We start from the raw sequence: 18982 nt of genomic DNA on the forward strand, positions 1-18982 counted from the left end.
AAAGATTGTTAAACAATATGGAAATGCGTCATAGTCATTCCAGAGTATTTTTAGAAGCACACACCTCCCACTTGGCCACCATCCCCAAGGGCTGTAAACTCATAAGGGCCCAAGCCGACTCAGAGTTAGGACTTTAACTAAAGAACTTCATGGAGAAAATTAACCACCAGAACTGTACCTCGAGGCAACCAGATTACAAAGAAAACTTCAAAATGTAAGTAAGTTGGAGTCAGAACTCAATAATTTTAGTAAATCCTCAATTCTATTCCTATTGCCTCTACTGAATGAATATTAAGGATGCCTAATAATAAGGCATTTATTCATTTAGGAGGTCATAAAGAAGTGGAAAGTCAGAGTTCTGGACATCAGAGCTATCTCGGGCAGAGAACTAAAAAACAAAAGTCAAATATGAAGAGGAAAGATTATTATACTTGCCTATCTGACGATTTTTTTTATAGCTAGCAAATTCAATTTTATTCTTTAAAACTCTTTATCTACCACCTGCATATCCTTTGGAACCCAGACTGTGTGCTCTGAACCCTGGCATGTTTCTAGACTGCCTCCCTTTCAGAAATACATAAATATTTGAGACCATTACTATAAAAGGAATCAAGTCAAGAGGCCAAACAGTCCCAGGACAGCGTTACTTTTAAAAATTATTTGAGATTATCTGCACCTCTGTTCCTCTTTGAAGCAAACGTAAAATTTTGTGATTTTTTTTCTATTGGGAAATTTGATATTTTCAAACATATCAAAGCTCTGTGGAAGAGCAGTTTCTTTAATTAGGCGCATCCACCAGACATCAGCTCAAGTGAAATCGTAAGTCTCAGTTACAGGCAGCCCTCAGCATCAGCTGTGAAGCCACTGAATCTGCAGTGAAACGAGACCAGAAGCGGCTCACCTACCTACGAGCAGTTCGATTTCTTTGGAAGTCAAAGTCGTGCTGCCCTGGGCTGGGAAGTCAGAAACTATTGCTCAAAAGTCACTCGGACCACGATCAAGGCCACTCCTCAAGCATGGCTTTGAGGTGTCCTCTAGGAGCCCTGAAATTCGGTCCTACTCAATTCTAAGCCCAAAGCCCTTTCCCTCACACCTGGTACGAGAGGCAAGGCGTGTCTAATTTTAATTCTCAATTTCCAAATTCCCAGACATTCTCAGCAAGCCAAAAAATGTTAGCAATCGGATCATAATAACTTCCAACCACAACGCAAGAGTCAGTGGCTCAGTTACAAAACAGTTTTAAACAAGTTCCCATCTGACTTCCACGGCCATGGGCTTGATAAGAATTTCCTGAAATTGTGTGCTGGCGGTGCTTCAAACAGAGCCATCCTCAGAAATGCACTGGTTAGTGACGTAAGCTGTTACCAGCTGCCACTTCTGACTTCCATTCCAGGTAAGAAGATGTAAAGTGATTTCCGCCGTCCTCGCTGACCCTGCCAGTTCCTACCGCCGGGAGGTAAATCCCATACCTTTTCAACAGGACTTCAGCCAAGAATGCATTCTGAATGATCTGAATTGGAAGTGCTGCTGTGGGGGCAGAAATCCCTCCTAATTAAAGGCCAGTTCATTAACACTTTCATCCATATGGATTAGGCATTTACAGCGAGGTTAAATAGACTGTGGATCGATTTTTAATGTCAAGAATCTCATCAAAATTCCTTATGCAGCACCAGCAAGTGCCCTTCACTCATTACCCCTGTCCTTCCCGCCCTCGTATTAATCCCTCAGGCCACTAGCCTAAATTAGAAGGCAAATATCACAAAGTCTCCCTGAACACGCCCCGAAATTAGAATCAAAACAAAATGGTGATGAAGAATGGCCACGGGGGTAATTGTGAACACCACGAGGACAGGTCCCTTAGTGTCTGGCCGTCTGGGCAAGCCTGACTCAGCTCCTCGCTCCTGGGCAATGTACCCCACCCCACCCCCCGGCCAGTCCTGCCCTCCCAGGAACTTCCATGGCTCGGCCTTGCCCAGAGACCCTCCCAGTCCCAGCGGCCTCCTCTAACCTCTTCTGCTGCTGCCTCTAGCCCCCGCCTCAGTGCAAGAATTCCCTAACACTCTCACCAATCCTTCCCCTTTCGGTTTATACTCTCGCCCCATCTATCTTAATAGTTGACTTTCTCTAGCACCCACACACCAGGAACTCCATCCTTACCTCCCTGGTGTCATGCTCAGGACCCAATGCCGGTCGCAAATAACAACTGTTTACTGGCACATCCACTTGGTTGGCCTGCCATTCCCAAAGGCCTTCTGCACATTTCCCTGCTTCTCTGAGTTACCCAAGTTAAAGCCTCAGCAATACCTTTGACTCTACGCTCACCTCTGGTCCCTGAAGTCACATGACAACCAAACTCAGATGATTCCACTCCTCAGACAGATTTCAGGTCCGTCCTTCCAATTCCCACCGCCGTTAAGTTCAAGACCTCACTTCCACTTGCCTGAGCTTTCTGACTGATCTCCTGTCTCATCATCTTTTCTTGACTGTAATATCTAATTCTATCAAAATAATCTTCTGAAAGTCACCCAATCTTTCTTGAAATCACCCAATTCCGTCAAAATAATCTTTCAAAAACACAGATCCGTTCACATACACTGCTGATGCAAAATGTTTCCAAGTCTTCATTTTCTGACTCCTTAGCACCTAGATTCATCCCAGTCTGCCCCGATCAGCATTTTCAGCCTTACTGCCCATCACTGCATCCAGTGGATCTTATCCTGCAGCCAACTGGATCTCTGAACTTCCCCCCACCCCACCTAGGACTTTTGTTCCATAGCAACCTTCCCCCATGTATAAATCCAAACAACATTTCAGTTTCCAATTCACTGGAAATTCTGACTGAACTATTGTTAATATGAAAATTCAATCAGTATTTTGAACACTCAGTATTTTGAACATTTTAATCAGTTAAGTCCTGCCAATGCTCTCAAACCAAAGGCCACCAGGGACAAAACTGTAGTTGATGCAGTTGGGTTTCTTACTCACTGCAGCAAGGGGAATCTCGGGGTGTCTCAGTCAGAGAGTGTTAGACGGGGCTTATTATAGGATTTGAACTCTGGTTGGGTGATTTGGGAAGGAGTCACTCTGCATGCTGTCAGGAGGCAGGAGCAATTCTACGCTTGAGTATTGCAATGAGTCTTGTCTATGGGTGGAAGTAGGCTAGAGCAAGGCTAAAGCTATAACTGGCGAACAAGCAGCTGGCCCTCATTTGATTTGCAATCAAAGGGGATGTTTGGTATTTTGTGGGTTGCATGGTGACCTTGTTTTTATCTGTACTTAGACAAAATTATGACACGATCTTGTTTGTCTCACTTTATCATGGCCTATGAGTGACCGTGTCTGAGGTCGGTGTTCAGTGTGGGTGTTTACGTCTTTATGTGCAACAGGAAACACCACGGCCCAGCCGTGGTCACCAGCTCTTAACAACTCCAAGGCCTGCTTGTAAGTGTCCAACAAGCCCCCAGATGTCAGGGGCTGCTCTTCTCTTTCTCAGTTCTTAGTGTCATCATGACGTCAAGAGATTTAAACGTTTTCTTAGGTGAAGTACAGATTATGAAGAGCTGCTACTGCCGCAGCGAGGTAGACCGGATTCTATCTGGGTTCCCAATGGGGAGGGCAGTTATCGTATTTCAAAATATAACAGAGGAAGGGCATGATAATAGGGTTAGGATGTGGAGAAAGGAGACAGTATATTCTATAAAAGCAATGATACTCAAGAATAATATGATGTACAGATCGGGACCCTCCTAGAGCATGTTCGACACAAGAACTTCATCTTAGCAAACCTGGTAAGGTTTCCTAGTTAATAAAACACGAAAATTATCCACTGTACTTATCCAGGAAGCTAAATGCAATTAGGTTTTCATTATCAAGCTAAATGTCTTCATACCATCGTAGGTGTACCTTTTTCTTTACTGCTGTTAACTTGCTATTTAAATCCTGACCATTAAGTCTTATCTTAGATTCTGTTTCCAGCAGACACTATCAGAGTGCTGATGTTGTTAAGTCTGACAGAAGGAAGCAATGCCAACTGTGTCTTTTAGGTCATCCCGACCAGAAATGCAGCCATAGGGAAGGATGTCAAAAATAGAAAAAACAGTACCTGAGATTCTTATAGATAGAATGTCCTTTACAAAAATTCATTTGGAAAAAGTCTAAACATCCTTTCTTTTAATCCTCTAATGCCTTATACTATAAACTCCTTAAATAGTAACTTAAGGCACACTCTGTAATGGCAAGGTTCATTCAATTCGACAAACAAGGTTGGAGTAACAACTCAAGTGTATCAGGCAGGGGCCAAGACCAGTGAACTCAGGCAAACCACCTCCCTTCTTACCAGAGATTCCTTCCAGGACTGGTCAGCACCCAAATGGCATCTCCAGATGCCACCACTTCTTTGAGAACACATGAGACATCATCTTCTACTTTCAGGGGCAACAGCAGGTCCCAGGCGACTCCAGGCCCTGTGGCCCTGCTTCCCACAGTGTTTGTTGGACTCCAAGTTCTCTCTTTCTCCAGTCTTTAGGAGATTTTAATTTGTAATTTTTTTAGAGTACATGTGGCCTATCACTTAACACTGTCACTGAAAGACAACATTTCAGTGCTTACTCACTGCTGACATTTTATTATCTAATACTAAAATCCCATCAGAACTCCCTAGCGTGATAAGCTCAAAATGAGGTTTGAAAATAAAGCACCTGGCAAATCTGATTTGCTGCCATCAAATGGCATTTTGTCAGATGGGAGCTAATTATCAACCTGACATGATTTCAATCTGCTGCCACTTTATGCAATGGGGCCTGCTTGCTCTCGACAAAGAGGATCAGGCCTGCCACTCTGGAGCAAGACACCCAATTTCACCTACACTCATGAGATTCTTCTATTATGCAAACTAGTGGTAAAGCAATTACAAGCTCTGAAAGATTAAGACTAGAAATTTCGCATTCAGAGAATTGTCATTTTCACCTCTTAGAATGTAAATTCTTGCCAGATGTTAGGATGCCTTTTTTGTTTCACACAATGTCACCTAATGATCTGAGGAAGCAACCCCTCTAAAAGCAATTTGATCTCCCAAGTTCGAAGAGAGCGCTTTGACAGAGCTTCGGGGCTCTACCCCGGGGGACTGCCTACTAAATGCAGGCATCCAGGAACGGAACACACATTTCTTCAGGCCTTTCAAGGCCTCTTAGAGGCTGGGCATTGGCTTTACCAAGCTAAATGCTCCACATGGACACGAATGAAGGTTGAGCAGAGAACAGCAGAGGGGAAGGAGGAACTTCAACAGGAGACACGTCACCCTTTTGGCTTAAGGAAAAGTGTTGGAATCTCCATGGATAGAAAGAAACAGTCACGCTTACTACTCCATGAGAGGAAATGTACTGCGTGTCTCTCATCTAACGCTCTTACACGTGACAGAAGATCACGGTCAGCAAGAGGACGTGGTCAGTACCTTGTCCCAGGTCTAGTCTGTGACCTCAACTGCAGCTGAACTCACGAACATCTAAGACATTATTAGTGAAAGTAAACACCGAGGCCCAGAAATGCCCTGTAAATTCCTACAGTGACAGTCAACGAGTGGGGATCTCATGGGTCCTTTCTCCCACCCTCAGCTACTGCTCCCTGGGTGGACAGAGAGACACTAGGCAGCATATTTTCCACTTAGGACCATGTAAGCATCTGCACACATGTTGACAGACTCTACTTGGTATTACTAAAAAGCCACGTGTATCTTTAAATAACCACAACCCATTTCAAGTTCTCAAAATACACCAACTAAATATAAGGGCAAGTTTAATATGTTTAAGAGCGGAAGTCAGAGGAGAAGGGGAAGAGGAACAAAGCCGCCTCCCGGTCCTGTGACATGTGATTCTTCCCTTTGGGCTCCCTGAGGGAACCAGGACTCCCAGGAGACATGTGTGGAGGATGCTCTGAGGTTCTGCTGCAGATGGCGGCCAAGGGCATGATTATTACCCTGTGTGTTATGACATCCAGAGCAGGGCGTTGGGAGTGGCGTGCTCATGAGTCATGACGTGAGGAAGACCGTTCTCCCGGGACAAGGGCAGCTTATTTCACCTGCAAACACAAAGTGGTCTTGGGGCCCCACTTCCCCAACAGGCAAGGGCACCACACTGCCCGGGCTCCCCCTCAGCTCCCTGAGGCCACGGCACGTGCCTGCAAGGCACATGGAAGAACACTGGCCCCCAAGGGGGCAGCGGCTCCCATCTTCACACTGACAGGGGAGGACGCGTGTCCATGCAGAAAAGTGTCCTCGTGTCACGTGTAGGGTTGAAGAAACTCCTTCCCCACGAGGTTTATGCAAACCCCCCAAATGTTACTGGGATAGTTAATTTCACGCGTCAACTTGGCTAAGCCACAGGACCTGCACGTTTGGTCAAACGCCAGTCTAGATGTTGCAGTAAAGGTCGTTTTCAGGTGAGATTAGCAGTTGCATCAGGAGGCTTTGATTAAATCCACTACCCTCCGGAATGTGGGTGGGCCTCATCCAATCGGTTGAAGGTCTTAAGACCAAAGACTGAGGTTTCCCGAGGAAGGAGGAATTCGGGCTCAAAACTCTAATGTAGACTCCTTGCCTGAGTTGCCAGCCTGCCAACTTGCACTACATTTTGAACTTGCCAGTCCTCACAACTGCCTGAGTCAATTCCTTAAAATCGAGCAAGTTCTCTCCCTCCCTCTCCGTCTCTCTCTCCCTCTCTCTTTCTCGAGAATCCTGCTAATGCAATTACCAGGCAGATTCAACAGCCCCATCCCCTCTGTATTTCAGAACAGAAAGGAAAGGGGCACTTGGAAAAATATCAATCCCATGATCGTTTACAAAACCAGAGAATTGAAACGTCTACATGAAAGAGGTTTTTCAATACCCTTCAAATGCTTAGTTGCTTTTCCCACTCACCCCTTTAGGTGCCTCATGAGTATGAGATGTGCCCCTTGAGAGTTCCAGACCAGGCACAGGACAGTGGAACCAGGGCACCTGGGTTGGAATCTGGACTCAGCCTGAGTGGGTGTGTGGCCGCCAACACGTGGCTGAAGCAGCAATGAGGCATTTCATACCTCGGGGAGACGCGGCTCAACAATATCCACCTGGCAGAAGGGCACTAAAAGGACCAGAGACGTGAAGCACTCAGCTCAGAACCTAGAAAGATGAAGCTCCCTACATAGTAGCTTATTGTTATACAGAAGTTACTAACAGAACACACTTCCTCCTACCCCTCAACGGGGAGAGAGACACACACAAGGATAATTAATATAATGTTTTAAAGACCAGGAAAGGGATATTGTTATTGATTGTGGGAACTCGGAGGAAGGAAAGCTGATTCAGCCCCAGAAGGGGAAGTCTGCAGGTGAGATGGGGTGACAGGGCAGCTGGCACCCCGGGTGGAGGGCACTGCCTGGGCAGAACCAGGAGTTAGGCAAACCAGGGGACTGGCCAGCCATACTGATGCGCCAGAGACGGGGGCAGGGGGGATCGTTGTGCTGAGAAACGTTCTAAAGAGCCAGCTCCTGCAAGGATGCAGACGCGGGCAGGATAGAAACCAGAGGAAAGAAGGAGCTGCCCCGTGTGCGTTTTTTTCAGACCACACCAGGAGGCTGTGCGGACACAAACTTTAACCAGGAACCACTCTGACTTCTAAGCGTCAAAACTTTCACAATAAACCATCAGCGATACCAATACAGAAGAACATTTGGAAAGTAAATGATGGAACTTTTGAACATTTACACAGGAAGTCACAGGTCCTCTAACACGGACTGTGCCCCGAGTAGGAATTTTAAAAGGTGATAAAATTCTGAATTTACTGCATTCTGCTTTGCATGCCCATTAAAATGAAAAACGTTCCGTCAACCTCAGAACCCAGTAATAAAAGATACGTAATACAGTAAAAGCTCTGGAGTGACCTGTAGTCAATTGTCCAAAATAATTAAGCTCTTATAAGATTAAGCCTGTTTTAAATTTTCTTCGTTTTGCTTACTTGTATTTTCTTCTTTTTCTACAATGACTGTGAAATGCTCATGAAAAGGGGAAAGGGTGCTTTTCAAAGCCTGCCTAGGGGAAGTCTAAAAAGAAAGGGTGTCATACATGAGTGGGGTTCACTTAGACAGACAGGTAAGCCCATACAGCGGGCCAACCTGTGCTCAGATGCAAAAGTTGAAAGCCTTTGAGATTGGGGAAAGAAAGGACTTCCGGTCCATGCGTCATACCCACCTGGGTCACAGAGGCATTTATAGCTGGTGCCCACGCTGCGGCACGTGCCATGGGCGCAGGGGCTGAGCGCACAGAAGTCCACGAGCTGCGCGCAGGCTGGGCCCGTGAAGCCCGCACTGCAGCTGCAGCCGAAGTGTAGCCCCTCGGCGTAGCAGGTCCCGTTGTTCTGGCAGGGCCCCGAGGCGCAGGGGTCCACCTTCTCCTCGCAGGCAGCGCCCAGGTAGCCTGTGGGAAGATGCAGAAGCAGGGAGGGGTAAAAAAATTAAACCGCATTACACTTAATAACCAAGAAACTGGGGCTGCTGTTCTTAACTCTTCTCCACTGTGAACTGATTAATGCGCAACCCAACAAGGTGGGTTTACTTAGCTTTGGTAACCGGGGGTTACATTATGAAGCCCTGTGCTTCCATTTTGGTTGAAATATAACACATATGATTGCTTAGATGTACAGGGACATACATATATTTATATGTATACATGTGCATGTGTGTATGTATAGACTAGAAAGATGCCAAAAATAAATTAGTGGTGATTCAGGAAGGTGGGATTGGGGTCAGTGGAGGGATTTCACCTCTTATTTAATACACATTGCTGGGGGAATTTATTCCTTATTTTGTTTTAATAGATAAAGATATAATCCTGAATTTAAAAATGAAAACCCATATAAAATAGTGAACAATGACAAAATCTTTCTCCCATCTTTCTCCCTTTGTCCCTCACTCCCTTCTCTAGAAGCACCCACCGTTAGCAGTTTCTTTAATACATGCTTTTCAAAAATGTGGTTATTGTAATGAAAAACGAACTGTGGTGTAGTCATGCAATGCAATACTTCTGGCAACAAAAAGGAATTAAGTTCTGACATGTGCTCCAACGTGGATGAACCTAAAAAACATATGCTAAGCGAAAGAAGCCAAATACAAAAGACCAGACATTGTATAATTCCATTTGTAAGGAATGTCCAGGAAAAGTAAATCTATAGATATAGAGAATAGATAAGTAGATGCCTGGGGCTGACGTGGAAAGAGAAATTGACCAAAAATGGGCATGAAGGGTCTGCTAGGGTTGACGTAATGTCCTAATATTGGATTGTGAATTGTGGTGAGGGCTGCACAACGCTGTGTATTTACTAAAAAGCACCGAATTGTACTCTTAAAATGCATGAAATTTATGATATGTAAATGGTACCTCAATAAGGGTTTAATTTTTTTAAATTTTAAATGTGCTTCTTGTGCAGCTGATTTATTTTGTTTTGTGTATGCGTGTCAGTATTCCTCAATTTAAAAAATCATACATACCCTTACTGTATAGCACAGGGAACCACATTAAATATCTTGTAATGAACTATGATAGAAAAGAATCTGAAATATATATCTATAACTAAATCACTTTGCTGTACACCAGAAACTAACACAACATTGTAAATCAACTATACTTCAATTAAAAAATTTTTTTAATTGTACAGACATACATACGTGAATCTATAGGTCTGTGTGTCCAAGTAAGTGTTTAACAATACTTTGGTAAAACCTATTCTTTTAATATTTTTAGAGCAGTTTGAAAATTAAATGAAGACTATTCAAGTTTTAGAAACAAATTTAAATAATTTTTCTCATATACAGTTCTTATTCCAATATTCTACTTCACTTTTCTTATCTAGATTTAAATTTATGTTAACCATCTTCACACAGAACTCTCAGCAATATTGGTAATTTTTGTTGTTCAGGACACAGTGAATATATAAAACAAACAAAAATAGTTCCCAGACTTCATCTAAAGCATCACTCATAAATTGTCATAATCAACTTGATATTTTTCTGTACAGAAATAGAAAATTTTTTAAAAAATCCAATGTTATTCAACATCTTAGAAACTTCTCTGTAGCTTTGACATTTTAAATATCATACTAAAAATGTACCACACAATCAGTTTTAATAACACTTGAATTCTCCAAAGAGTCCCTTTGCAGCCAAGAGTGGTATTTAACTCCACCCTTCATGAGATGTATTCCATTTCCCTCTGAATGAAAAGAACACAAACACATTTCACCCTATGACAAACTGAACAACCAAGGCAAGTCCTGACCTCTCTCATCTTCTACTACCTCACCCCAAAAACAGGGCTGAAATTATTTTCTTCGTAAAGTCGTTGTGGGTTCTAAAATGACATATATCCAAATTCCTAGAACAGTTCCCCGGTCCAATGCTGAATGAATGAATGAATGAATGAAAGAAAAATGGTAATAATAAAAGCAACAGCTGACATCCACTAGGGGCTGAGATGCACCAGACAGTTCTAAGCCTTCACATGCATTATTTCATTTAGCCCTGGGGTAACTGCATGATATTAGTAGCCCCATTTTACAGATGAGAGGATGATGACAGAGAAATGTGAGGTATCCTGTTCAAGTCTACTTAGCTAGTGGGTGGCAGAGCCAGGCTACAAGGCCCAAGCTCTTAATTCTCCACTATACTGCACAGAAGAGAAGTCAATAACGCCCAATTAAGAAAACGTTATGATGTGTAAACATAACGAGGACTTGTGTTACTATTCTTTTTTTTTTTTTTGGGCTGTGTTGGGTCTTCATTTCTGTGCGAGGGCTTTCTCTCGTTGCAGCAAGTGGGGGCCACTCTTCATCGCGGTGCGCAGGCCTCTCACTGTCGCGGCCTCTCTTGTTGCAGAGCACAGGCTCCAGACGCGCAGGCTCAGTAGTTGTGGCTCACGGGCTTAGTTGCTCCGCGGCATATGGGATCTTTCCGGACCAGGGCTCGTACCCATGTCCCCCGCATTAGCAGGCAGATTCTTAACCACTGCGCCACCAGGGAAGCCCCTGTGTTTCTATTCTGCTTGGATATTGGTGAAAGAAGAAATAAGAGACTTACCAATCAAGTCAAAATAAAGGAAAAATGAATTTTAGGAAAGTAATCACTCTACATTCACATTGATATACTCGGTTACAAATATGAATATGATCCACATAGAATACTCCAAGTTGAAAGAATGGTGGATAAAAAGGTGAGGAGATGTGAAGGATCATGACTCTGGGGAGAGCCAATATTTCAATGAGGCCAAGAGGAGATGGAAAGCAAGCATAAATGAGGGCACTGGTCAGAGGCCACATCATGAACATCTTACATGCCACACTAAGGACATTGCACTTCATTCTAAGGTCACTGGACATCAACTATTTGAGTGGTTTTGATATGCTTAATTGCAAGCAACGTGGAGAGTGTATTAGTAGAGTCTGAGACTGGAAAGAGGAAACCAGGTGTTTACTAGAGTAACTGAAGTGAGAGGTCATAAGGACCAATTTGTAGCAATAGGGATAAAGAATGTGAGGCAGATTGGACAATTATTTTACAAGTGACATAACATTGTTAGTTCAGGGACCAATTGGATGGTAGAAGAACTGAAGAGAGGGCAGGGCCTAGGGACACAATGTAACAGGAGTCAAAAACTCAAATGCCAGCAGGAGTCCAGCAGACCATGTTGATGAAGGAAGCGGGCCAACTGTAAGGCAGTAGGGAGTGGCAGGGACTGTGGCAAACTGGAAAACTCATGTCCTTCCAAAGGGGGTGGCCACCACCCCCCTGCAGCCAACTGCTGCCATTTGAATGTGAGGCCAGTTACCAGATCTTCTAAATTTTCAAGAACTATCTGAAATCCAGATTCTTGTTTGAACCCTTACTATTTTAAAATGTTGATAAGTCATTTCTCTGGTAAATAAAACATATCTGAGGGCCCTGTTTGTGTGGTTTCTCAGTGTGACTTAATGTTAAGCATGGGCTTTGGAGCCAAAAGGAACTGGGTTTAAAAACCATCTCTGCACACTAAACTGTGGAACCGTGGGCAAGTACTCAAACACTCATCTGTTTCATGGAGTGGAGATAGTAATGCCTGCAACATACGGCTTTTATGAAGCCTAAATGTAAAGATCTATGGCAAACATTTGGTACAGTGACTGGCAAATAGTCACTGTTTAATAAGAAGCAGCAATAATTGCAGTGTGATTCCCAGGTTTTCCAGATTAATGTTGGTGGTGTTGTTACCAATTGCAATGGAAAATACAGGAGGAGATTCCCAGGGGAGGCTTATGATTCCCAGGGGAGGAACAGACAGACAGATGGACAGGTGGATGGATAGACAAATGGATGGACAGATGGATGGATAAGTTTTAAGAAAGATAAGAGGAAAACCAGGAGAGGAAGGTGTCACTGAAAACAATGGAAAAGAGAACATCAAAAAGGGAGTTGTCAAAAATGTCACCAAACTCTGCCTAGAAGCCAGGTGAGCTGGCCCAAGCTAGCCCGCTAGAAGACAAGAGACCTCATGAATCAAAACAAGCCAGTCCAGTGAGGCCACCCAAAACCAGACAGCCACCAAGCAATCTGGCCTGTGACTAGCTGAAATACAGCCGAAATTGCCAACCCACAACAATCATGAGCTAAATAAATGATTGTTGTTTTTACCACGAAGTTTTGAGGTGGTTTGTTATGCAGCCAAAGCTAACTGATACAATGTAATAGGAGACACAGCATTACATCTAAATAGGAATGTGGGCCAGAAGGAAACTTTTGTTTTGCTCTGCTTTATGTAAAAGACTTGAAAGAGGAATTGATTATGTACTAGAAGAAACTTTAACTAAAGAAGGAATCAATAAATCCTTGTTGAATATCTAAAAGGTTCACTGCTGTTGAATCAGGAATCCTGCATTTTATTACTATTAAAATTTCCCTTTTCTTACCTTTTCAAGAAAGTAGAAAAACAAGATGAGATGCAAATAATATTTATATTTTCAGAGAATCCTAATATACCTCAGTATATACTGAAGAGAGAAGACACCTTTGACATATTATCCAGTCTAAAAATATATAATGTAATATAAAATGCCATTCTGTTATAAAGGATGATGACAAAGCAAAAATGAATTCAAGGTGTATCTCAATACACTTTATGGAGATGCATGTGATATAGGGTGATTATGGGATAATTTTCCTAGCTCACAAGATTATTAATGAACATTAGAAAGGGGATTCACAGATTAAATGCTGAGCCAATTTTCAAAATACTATTTGTTATGGACTAAATGTTTGTGTCCCCTCAAAATTAATATGTTGAAGTCCTACCCCAAAATGTGATGGCATTAGGAGGTGGGGTCTTTGGGGGGTAATTAGGATTAGATGAGGGTGGAACCCCCATGATGGAATTAGTGACCTTGTAAGAAGAAGACACACCAGAGCTTCCTCTTTCTGCCACTAAGGACACAGCAAGAAGGCAGCCAACTGCAAGTGAGGAAGAGAGCCCTCACTAGAACCTGACCATGCTGGCATCCTTATCTCAGACTTCCCAGCCTCCATAACTGTGACAAATAAATGTCTGTTGTTCAAGCCACCCAGTCAGTAGTATTTTTTTATGGAAGTTTGAGCTGACCAAGACACTGTTGCTTTGATCAGCAAATTCTCTATTTCCTTCTATCACCTAAGCAATTGTTATCCTCTTACTCATATAACATTGTTTTCTAAGTGACTCACATCTTCTTCAGCCACCTCTTAAATGACCTTCCTAAAAGAGAAAAGAACAAACTTTCATAACCCAAAGAATTCAGGGCCAGGAAACCAAAGCTTGAATCATCTTACTAGTGTATGACCTTGAGCAAGGTACTTAATCATTTTGTGCTTTAATTTCCTTACCTAAAATATGGGGATGACCCCTGATGTGTAGGATCAAATAAAACTGTATGTGGAACTCAATAAATGTTGGATTCTCCTTCCTTTGAGCAGTGCTTCTGGGGAAATTCCAAGTTGCCTGTGTCCAGAGTCTGTGGTTAGGGAAACTGGAAAGAAGCTGGCCTGTCAGCCAATCTCTGGAACACAGTCAAATTTCACATTTGCATGAATCCTTCATGGTGGAGTCCTGAGTACATCTAAGAGCGAGTGTCCTGGAATCAGAGGTGCTCAGGTACCTTTCTCTAAACACACACACAGTTATTGGGCCATCCGGTGAGGCTGATGCGTGGAGGTGGGGTCCTAGAGCAAACAGCTGAGGGAGGAGGGGACGAGCAGAAGCATCCGTGACAGCCTTTCTGTACAGGCTCAAAAGGACAGTCTGTTGAAACTGTTTATTAATGGCTAACACCTGTACATACCAGGCACTGTTCCAAGAGTTTCAACTATATTAACTCTTTTAGTCCTGGCATCAGTTCTATGAGCTAAGTACTATCATTTCCTTTTCAGATGGAGTGACACAGAGACAGATCAAGCAACTTGACCAAGGTTACACAGCTAGTAAACGGCAGCAATAGGATTTGAACCCAGGCAGTCTGACTCCCAAATACAAGCTCCAGACCATTACTCTTTGCTGTAATACTTGATATCTGGGCTGTAGTAAACTTAGCAGAATACCAGGATACAAAGTCAATATACAAAAAATAAATTATATTTCTACTCTCTAGTAGTAAGTGACCATAAATTTTTGAAAATTTAAACAGCACTTACCATATTATTAAAAAGCATAAAATACTTAGGAATAAATTTAACAATAGCTATGTAAGTCCTCTACACTGAAAACTACAAAACACTGCTTAGAGAAATTAAAAACACCCAATAAATGAAGAGCTATACCATATTCATGAATTAGAAGGCTCAATATTATTAAGATGCAAATTGATTCACTGCAATACCGATCAAACTCTCAGCTGGCTTCTTTTTGTACAAATTAACAAGATGACTCTATAATTTATATCAACATGCAAGGGACCTAGAACACCCAAAACAATATAGAAAAAAAAAAAAAAAAAAGGACAGATTTGGAGAATTTACACTAGCTGACTTCAAAACTTAGTATAAGGCTATAGTAATCAAATCATGATTACTGGGGTGTCTACTGTTTGCAATTCAATAAATCAAATTCCGATTGATAAACCATACCAGCACAATCAAGTAACTAGCTCTTGTATGTCTTAGCTTCCTCATTTGTTAAGAATGGAGATTACAGAATAGCCGTATATATCAAGTAGTTATAGTTGTGCTAGCAGAGAGAAAGAGAGGAATTGTGGTGCTAATAGTAACAGTAAATGTTGAATTCTTATTATATACCAGATACTACGTGAAGCAATTGGTATCTATCTTTTATTTATCACAACCACTGAATCAATTGGGGTCTACTATTATCCACTTTTACAGAAGAAGGCTTAGAGACTTTATATTAGGGAACTAGTCCCCCAGGGACACTCAGTAAGTGGGAAAAGCAATTTCAAAGTAAGATCTATCTGAAACCACATCTGTGCTCTTAAGCCCCATGTTAGGCTTCCTTGCATAAGAGTTTGCATAAAAGCACTTGAAAAGTTGAAGGTGCTATGCTAGCATAAGAAATTAGGGCCAGAATAGAGCCATTGGTGTCCTGAATTCTTAAATTTAAGGCAGCTTTAGAAAACGGAAATTACTTAGCAATGATGAATTTTCAACGCAATGCATTTGAAATGTCCTGAACCTGACTAGTTCTCAGTATTTCCAATATCACATGGAATATATTTTTAAAATACAAGGATAAAACTTGAATCCTAAGGAGTAAACATATCGCATACCACCTTACTTACCAACTCCTTATAAAATCAAAAGTCATCTTTAAAATCATCCAAATATAAAAAAAAAATCATCCAAATATCAAATTTAGAGCCATGATGCCAACCCATGCAAGCATGACCTTCCAATGTGTTGATCCAGGCCCGATGTTGACTCGTTTATGGTTCTTGCTACGGTGCATGCTACAGGGGCATTAATGTGTAATTTTTTGAAATTTTTAAAACTAGCTCGTAAACATGATACTGATCACAGAAAGCTTGAATATTGAGTGAATGTAGTTTCAAAAGTTAAACTGCAGCCCAGATAAGAAACGTTGTATATTCAATATCTAGATATATAAATATAAGTACCTTTGGAAGTGATCCCAAACTCAGATATAGTGGTATATGAATCCGATTTCTCTGTATAAAAATATGGAAGTTGATGACCCAAGGCTACGACAAAGCCTGGTACAAAATGCAGCTGTGCACTGAATTTTCAGGGTGCAGGGCAGTTCTGAGAGTGCTGGTAGAAAGATGTTTTACACCACACGGTAGAAATGGCCTTGGATCATCTATAGCTGAGATTCAGCCAGAACATATTTCATCTTTCCAAGAAACATTCTAAAAATGAACCAAGATTCTCATTCACTCTATTTTCTCCTCTGCCTCTCCCTCCATCCTCTCTCTCTCAACACAGACACACATTACAGATAAACAGCTTTAAACTCCATCTCCAAGAGTAGGAACTCTTCTGCATTTTCCTGTTCCTGAATAATGTTACAAGTCTAAAAGCAATTATTTTAGATAGCCTTTGGTAAAGTTTCTCTTTTTATTAGCATAACTCTTTAAGAACTTTGGTCAGTCGTTCAATAATCTCTTAAGGTAAATATTTCTGAGAATTCCTCTTGCAGAATATGCAAACCAAATTAGTTACGGTAGCAAAGGCAAGAGGGGTGAAAAACAAAATTTAACGTTCTTGGGATCAGCTATGTTCCTGGATACATTCAAACTCCAAAACATGAAGAACTCTATATAGGAGAACACGTGAAATACAGCTTTGTGGAATATTGTAATATAAGTAATAAAAATAATAATAGTAATGTCTCTGAGCTAAAAGATTAGTAAATTACTGGATGCTAATGGACTAGTATATCTGGATTTACAATCCTACTTGAAGAATAGAAAATGAACAACTATTTGATAACGTTAACCTAAAGGTGCAGAGAGGATGCTGAAGATGGTGAGACTTCTTGTTTGGAATAGTTTATTTCAAACCATGCGAACCTCACATGATGGACATCAGGAAATATTGGAAGGAAAACACAGTAGCTCCAGAGAAAACCTCTATTTCAAACACAAGGAAGTAACTTCAAAGAGACTTGGGCTTCCCTGGTGGCGCAGTGGTTGAGAGTCTGCCTGCCGATGCAGGGGACATGGGTTCGTGCCCCGGTCCGGGAAGATCCCACATGCCACGGAGCAGCTGGGCCTGTGAGCCATGGCCGCTGAGCCTGCGCTCCGCAGCGGGAGAGGCCACAACGGTAAGAGGCCCGCGTACCGCAAAAAAAAAAAAAAAAAAAAAAAGAGAGACTTAAAACAACCCATTGCAACAAGAAGAAAGTTTAGAAAAGGATGAAAGATTTAAGGATTAAATTGGAAAATAAAACAGAACTGCAAAAGAAATCTAAGCAATGAGAGGCTAATGAAAAAACTATGATTTAGCTAGTTGATTGCTGCTTCAAATTTTTTATTTGAACCAGTATTTATATGAATATGCCTGCTCAACGTTTATTATGTAAAGAAAAAAATCAACACCCTTGAAATATACACGTTATGGAAATCAGATATTTAAGACCAAAAGAAAACATTTCCAGAAGATTTTAAATTACAAGACAATAAAGTCACTCTATGTAGAAAGCTACTGAGAGGTCAGAAGTTTCTGCAATATTAATAAGGGAATTATGGAATAAAGCATTCCTTCCATGAACCTGAACATTTCATCTGCACTGCCAAAGTTACAATTCTTTCTCTCCTCACCTATTATAATAGTTTCCTGTGATGAGATTCCCTGTTCTATCTTACCCCTATGACCAATTCTCCAAATAGCAATGAGCATAATTTACTTAAAATGTAAATATTATCATGGCTTCCAATTGCTCTTAGATTAAAATTTGACCTCCCTCCCATAAGCATCAAGTCCTGCGGGCTAGGACTCAGCTGACCACTCTGGGCCCTCTCTCTCTAGGAGCCAGCCCACTGGCCTCCATTCAGTTCCCCAGAAGACAAGCTACTCCCCATGCAGAGCCTTGCAACATGGCCTGGACACTGCTGCTCCTAACTGCTTCACAACTGCCTCCTTTTGGTTCTCGGCTTCAACGTTAAGACAGACAGGACTTTTCTGATCACCCCATTCTAGGTATCCCTTTCTTATTGTGTAACACAGTGTCCTGCTCACTACTTTCATAGCACTTCCTTGAATTTGCAGTGACGTAGTTGTGGATTTCCTGTCGTCTGTCTCCCAGCCCACATGACCACGGACTTCCCGGGGAAGGAGCCATGCTAGCTCCTCTCAACCTTGAGCCCCAGCACCCAGCACAGCGGCCACGCTGGAAATATTTATGCAATACACGGACAAACGAATGGACACACTCTAACAGATTTATTACACACTAGGGTAATGAGTAAAACAGGATTGATAAATATGTTTTAGGTTTGGGGAGTTACAATGAGGAAATATGAAAAAGATGATTGGTCAATTGTTGTTTTAATGACAGAGGTATAAATGAATCATCACTGAATCAAGATGAAGGTAGACAATGTGGTTCATCTAAGGGGCTTGATGAGCTGCAAAGGGAAGCAAAGATAAAGAAGAGCTTTGACTCTCAAAAAACTCATTCTCTAACTGAAGAGACCAGAAGGGCACATTTAGGACGATGAAGGAACAACTTGAGGCCTTTTTTTTTGCTTTCTGCAAACATTTTACTGAACGATTCCAGTGTGGTGTGAGGTTGGAGGGACCGGCCCAGGCTGTCAACATGGGATCAGTGTGTGCAGCACAGGCTCTAGAGTGGCAGTGATTCCAAAGAAAGATGGCTTATTACCGGGGTGGGGCAGGCCAGGAAAACCTCGTGGGAGAGCTGGCTTTTGTGCTGGGCTTCAAAGAAAAGCCCAAGATTTGGCTGCGCAGAGAAGGACGAGGAATGATATTA

The 18982-nt window shown here is 42.1% G+C and overlaps 1 protein-coding gene across 2 annotated transcripts in view; it reads right to left on the reverse strand.

Annotated features, from left to right (window-relative positions):
* DNER (delta/notch like EGF repeat containing) overlaps positions 1–18982 on the reverse strand; it is a 326041-nt gene that overhangs the window by 61208 nt on the left and 245851 nt on the right. For both annotated transcript variants that reach the window (XM_079924540.1, XM_079924541.1), the window contains exon 8: positions 8219–8443. In XM_079924540.1, coding sequence (XP_079780666.1) covers positions 8219–8443 — 225 coding nt within the window. The remainder of the gene's footprint in view (positions 1–8218; positions 8444–18982) is intronic.

Source organism: Stenella coeruleoalba, assembly GCF_951394435.1.
Source record: "Stenella coeruleoalba genome assembly, chromosome: 6".
NCBI lineage: Eukaryota > Metazoa > Chordata > Mammalia > Artiodactyla > Delphinidae > Stenella > Stenella coeruleoalba.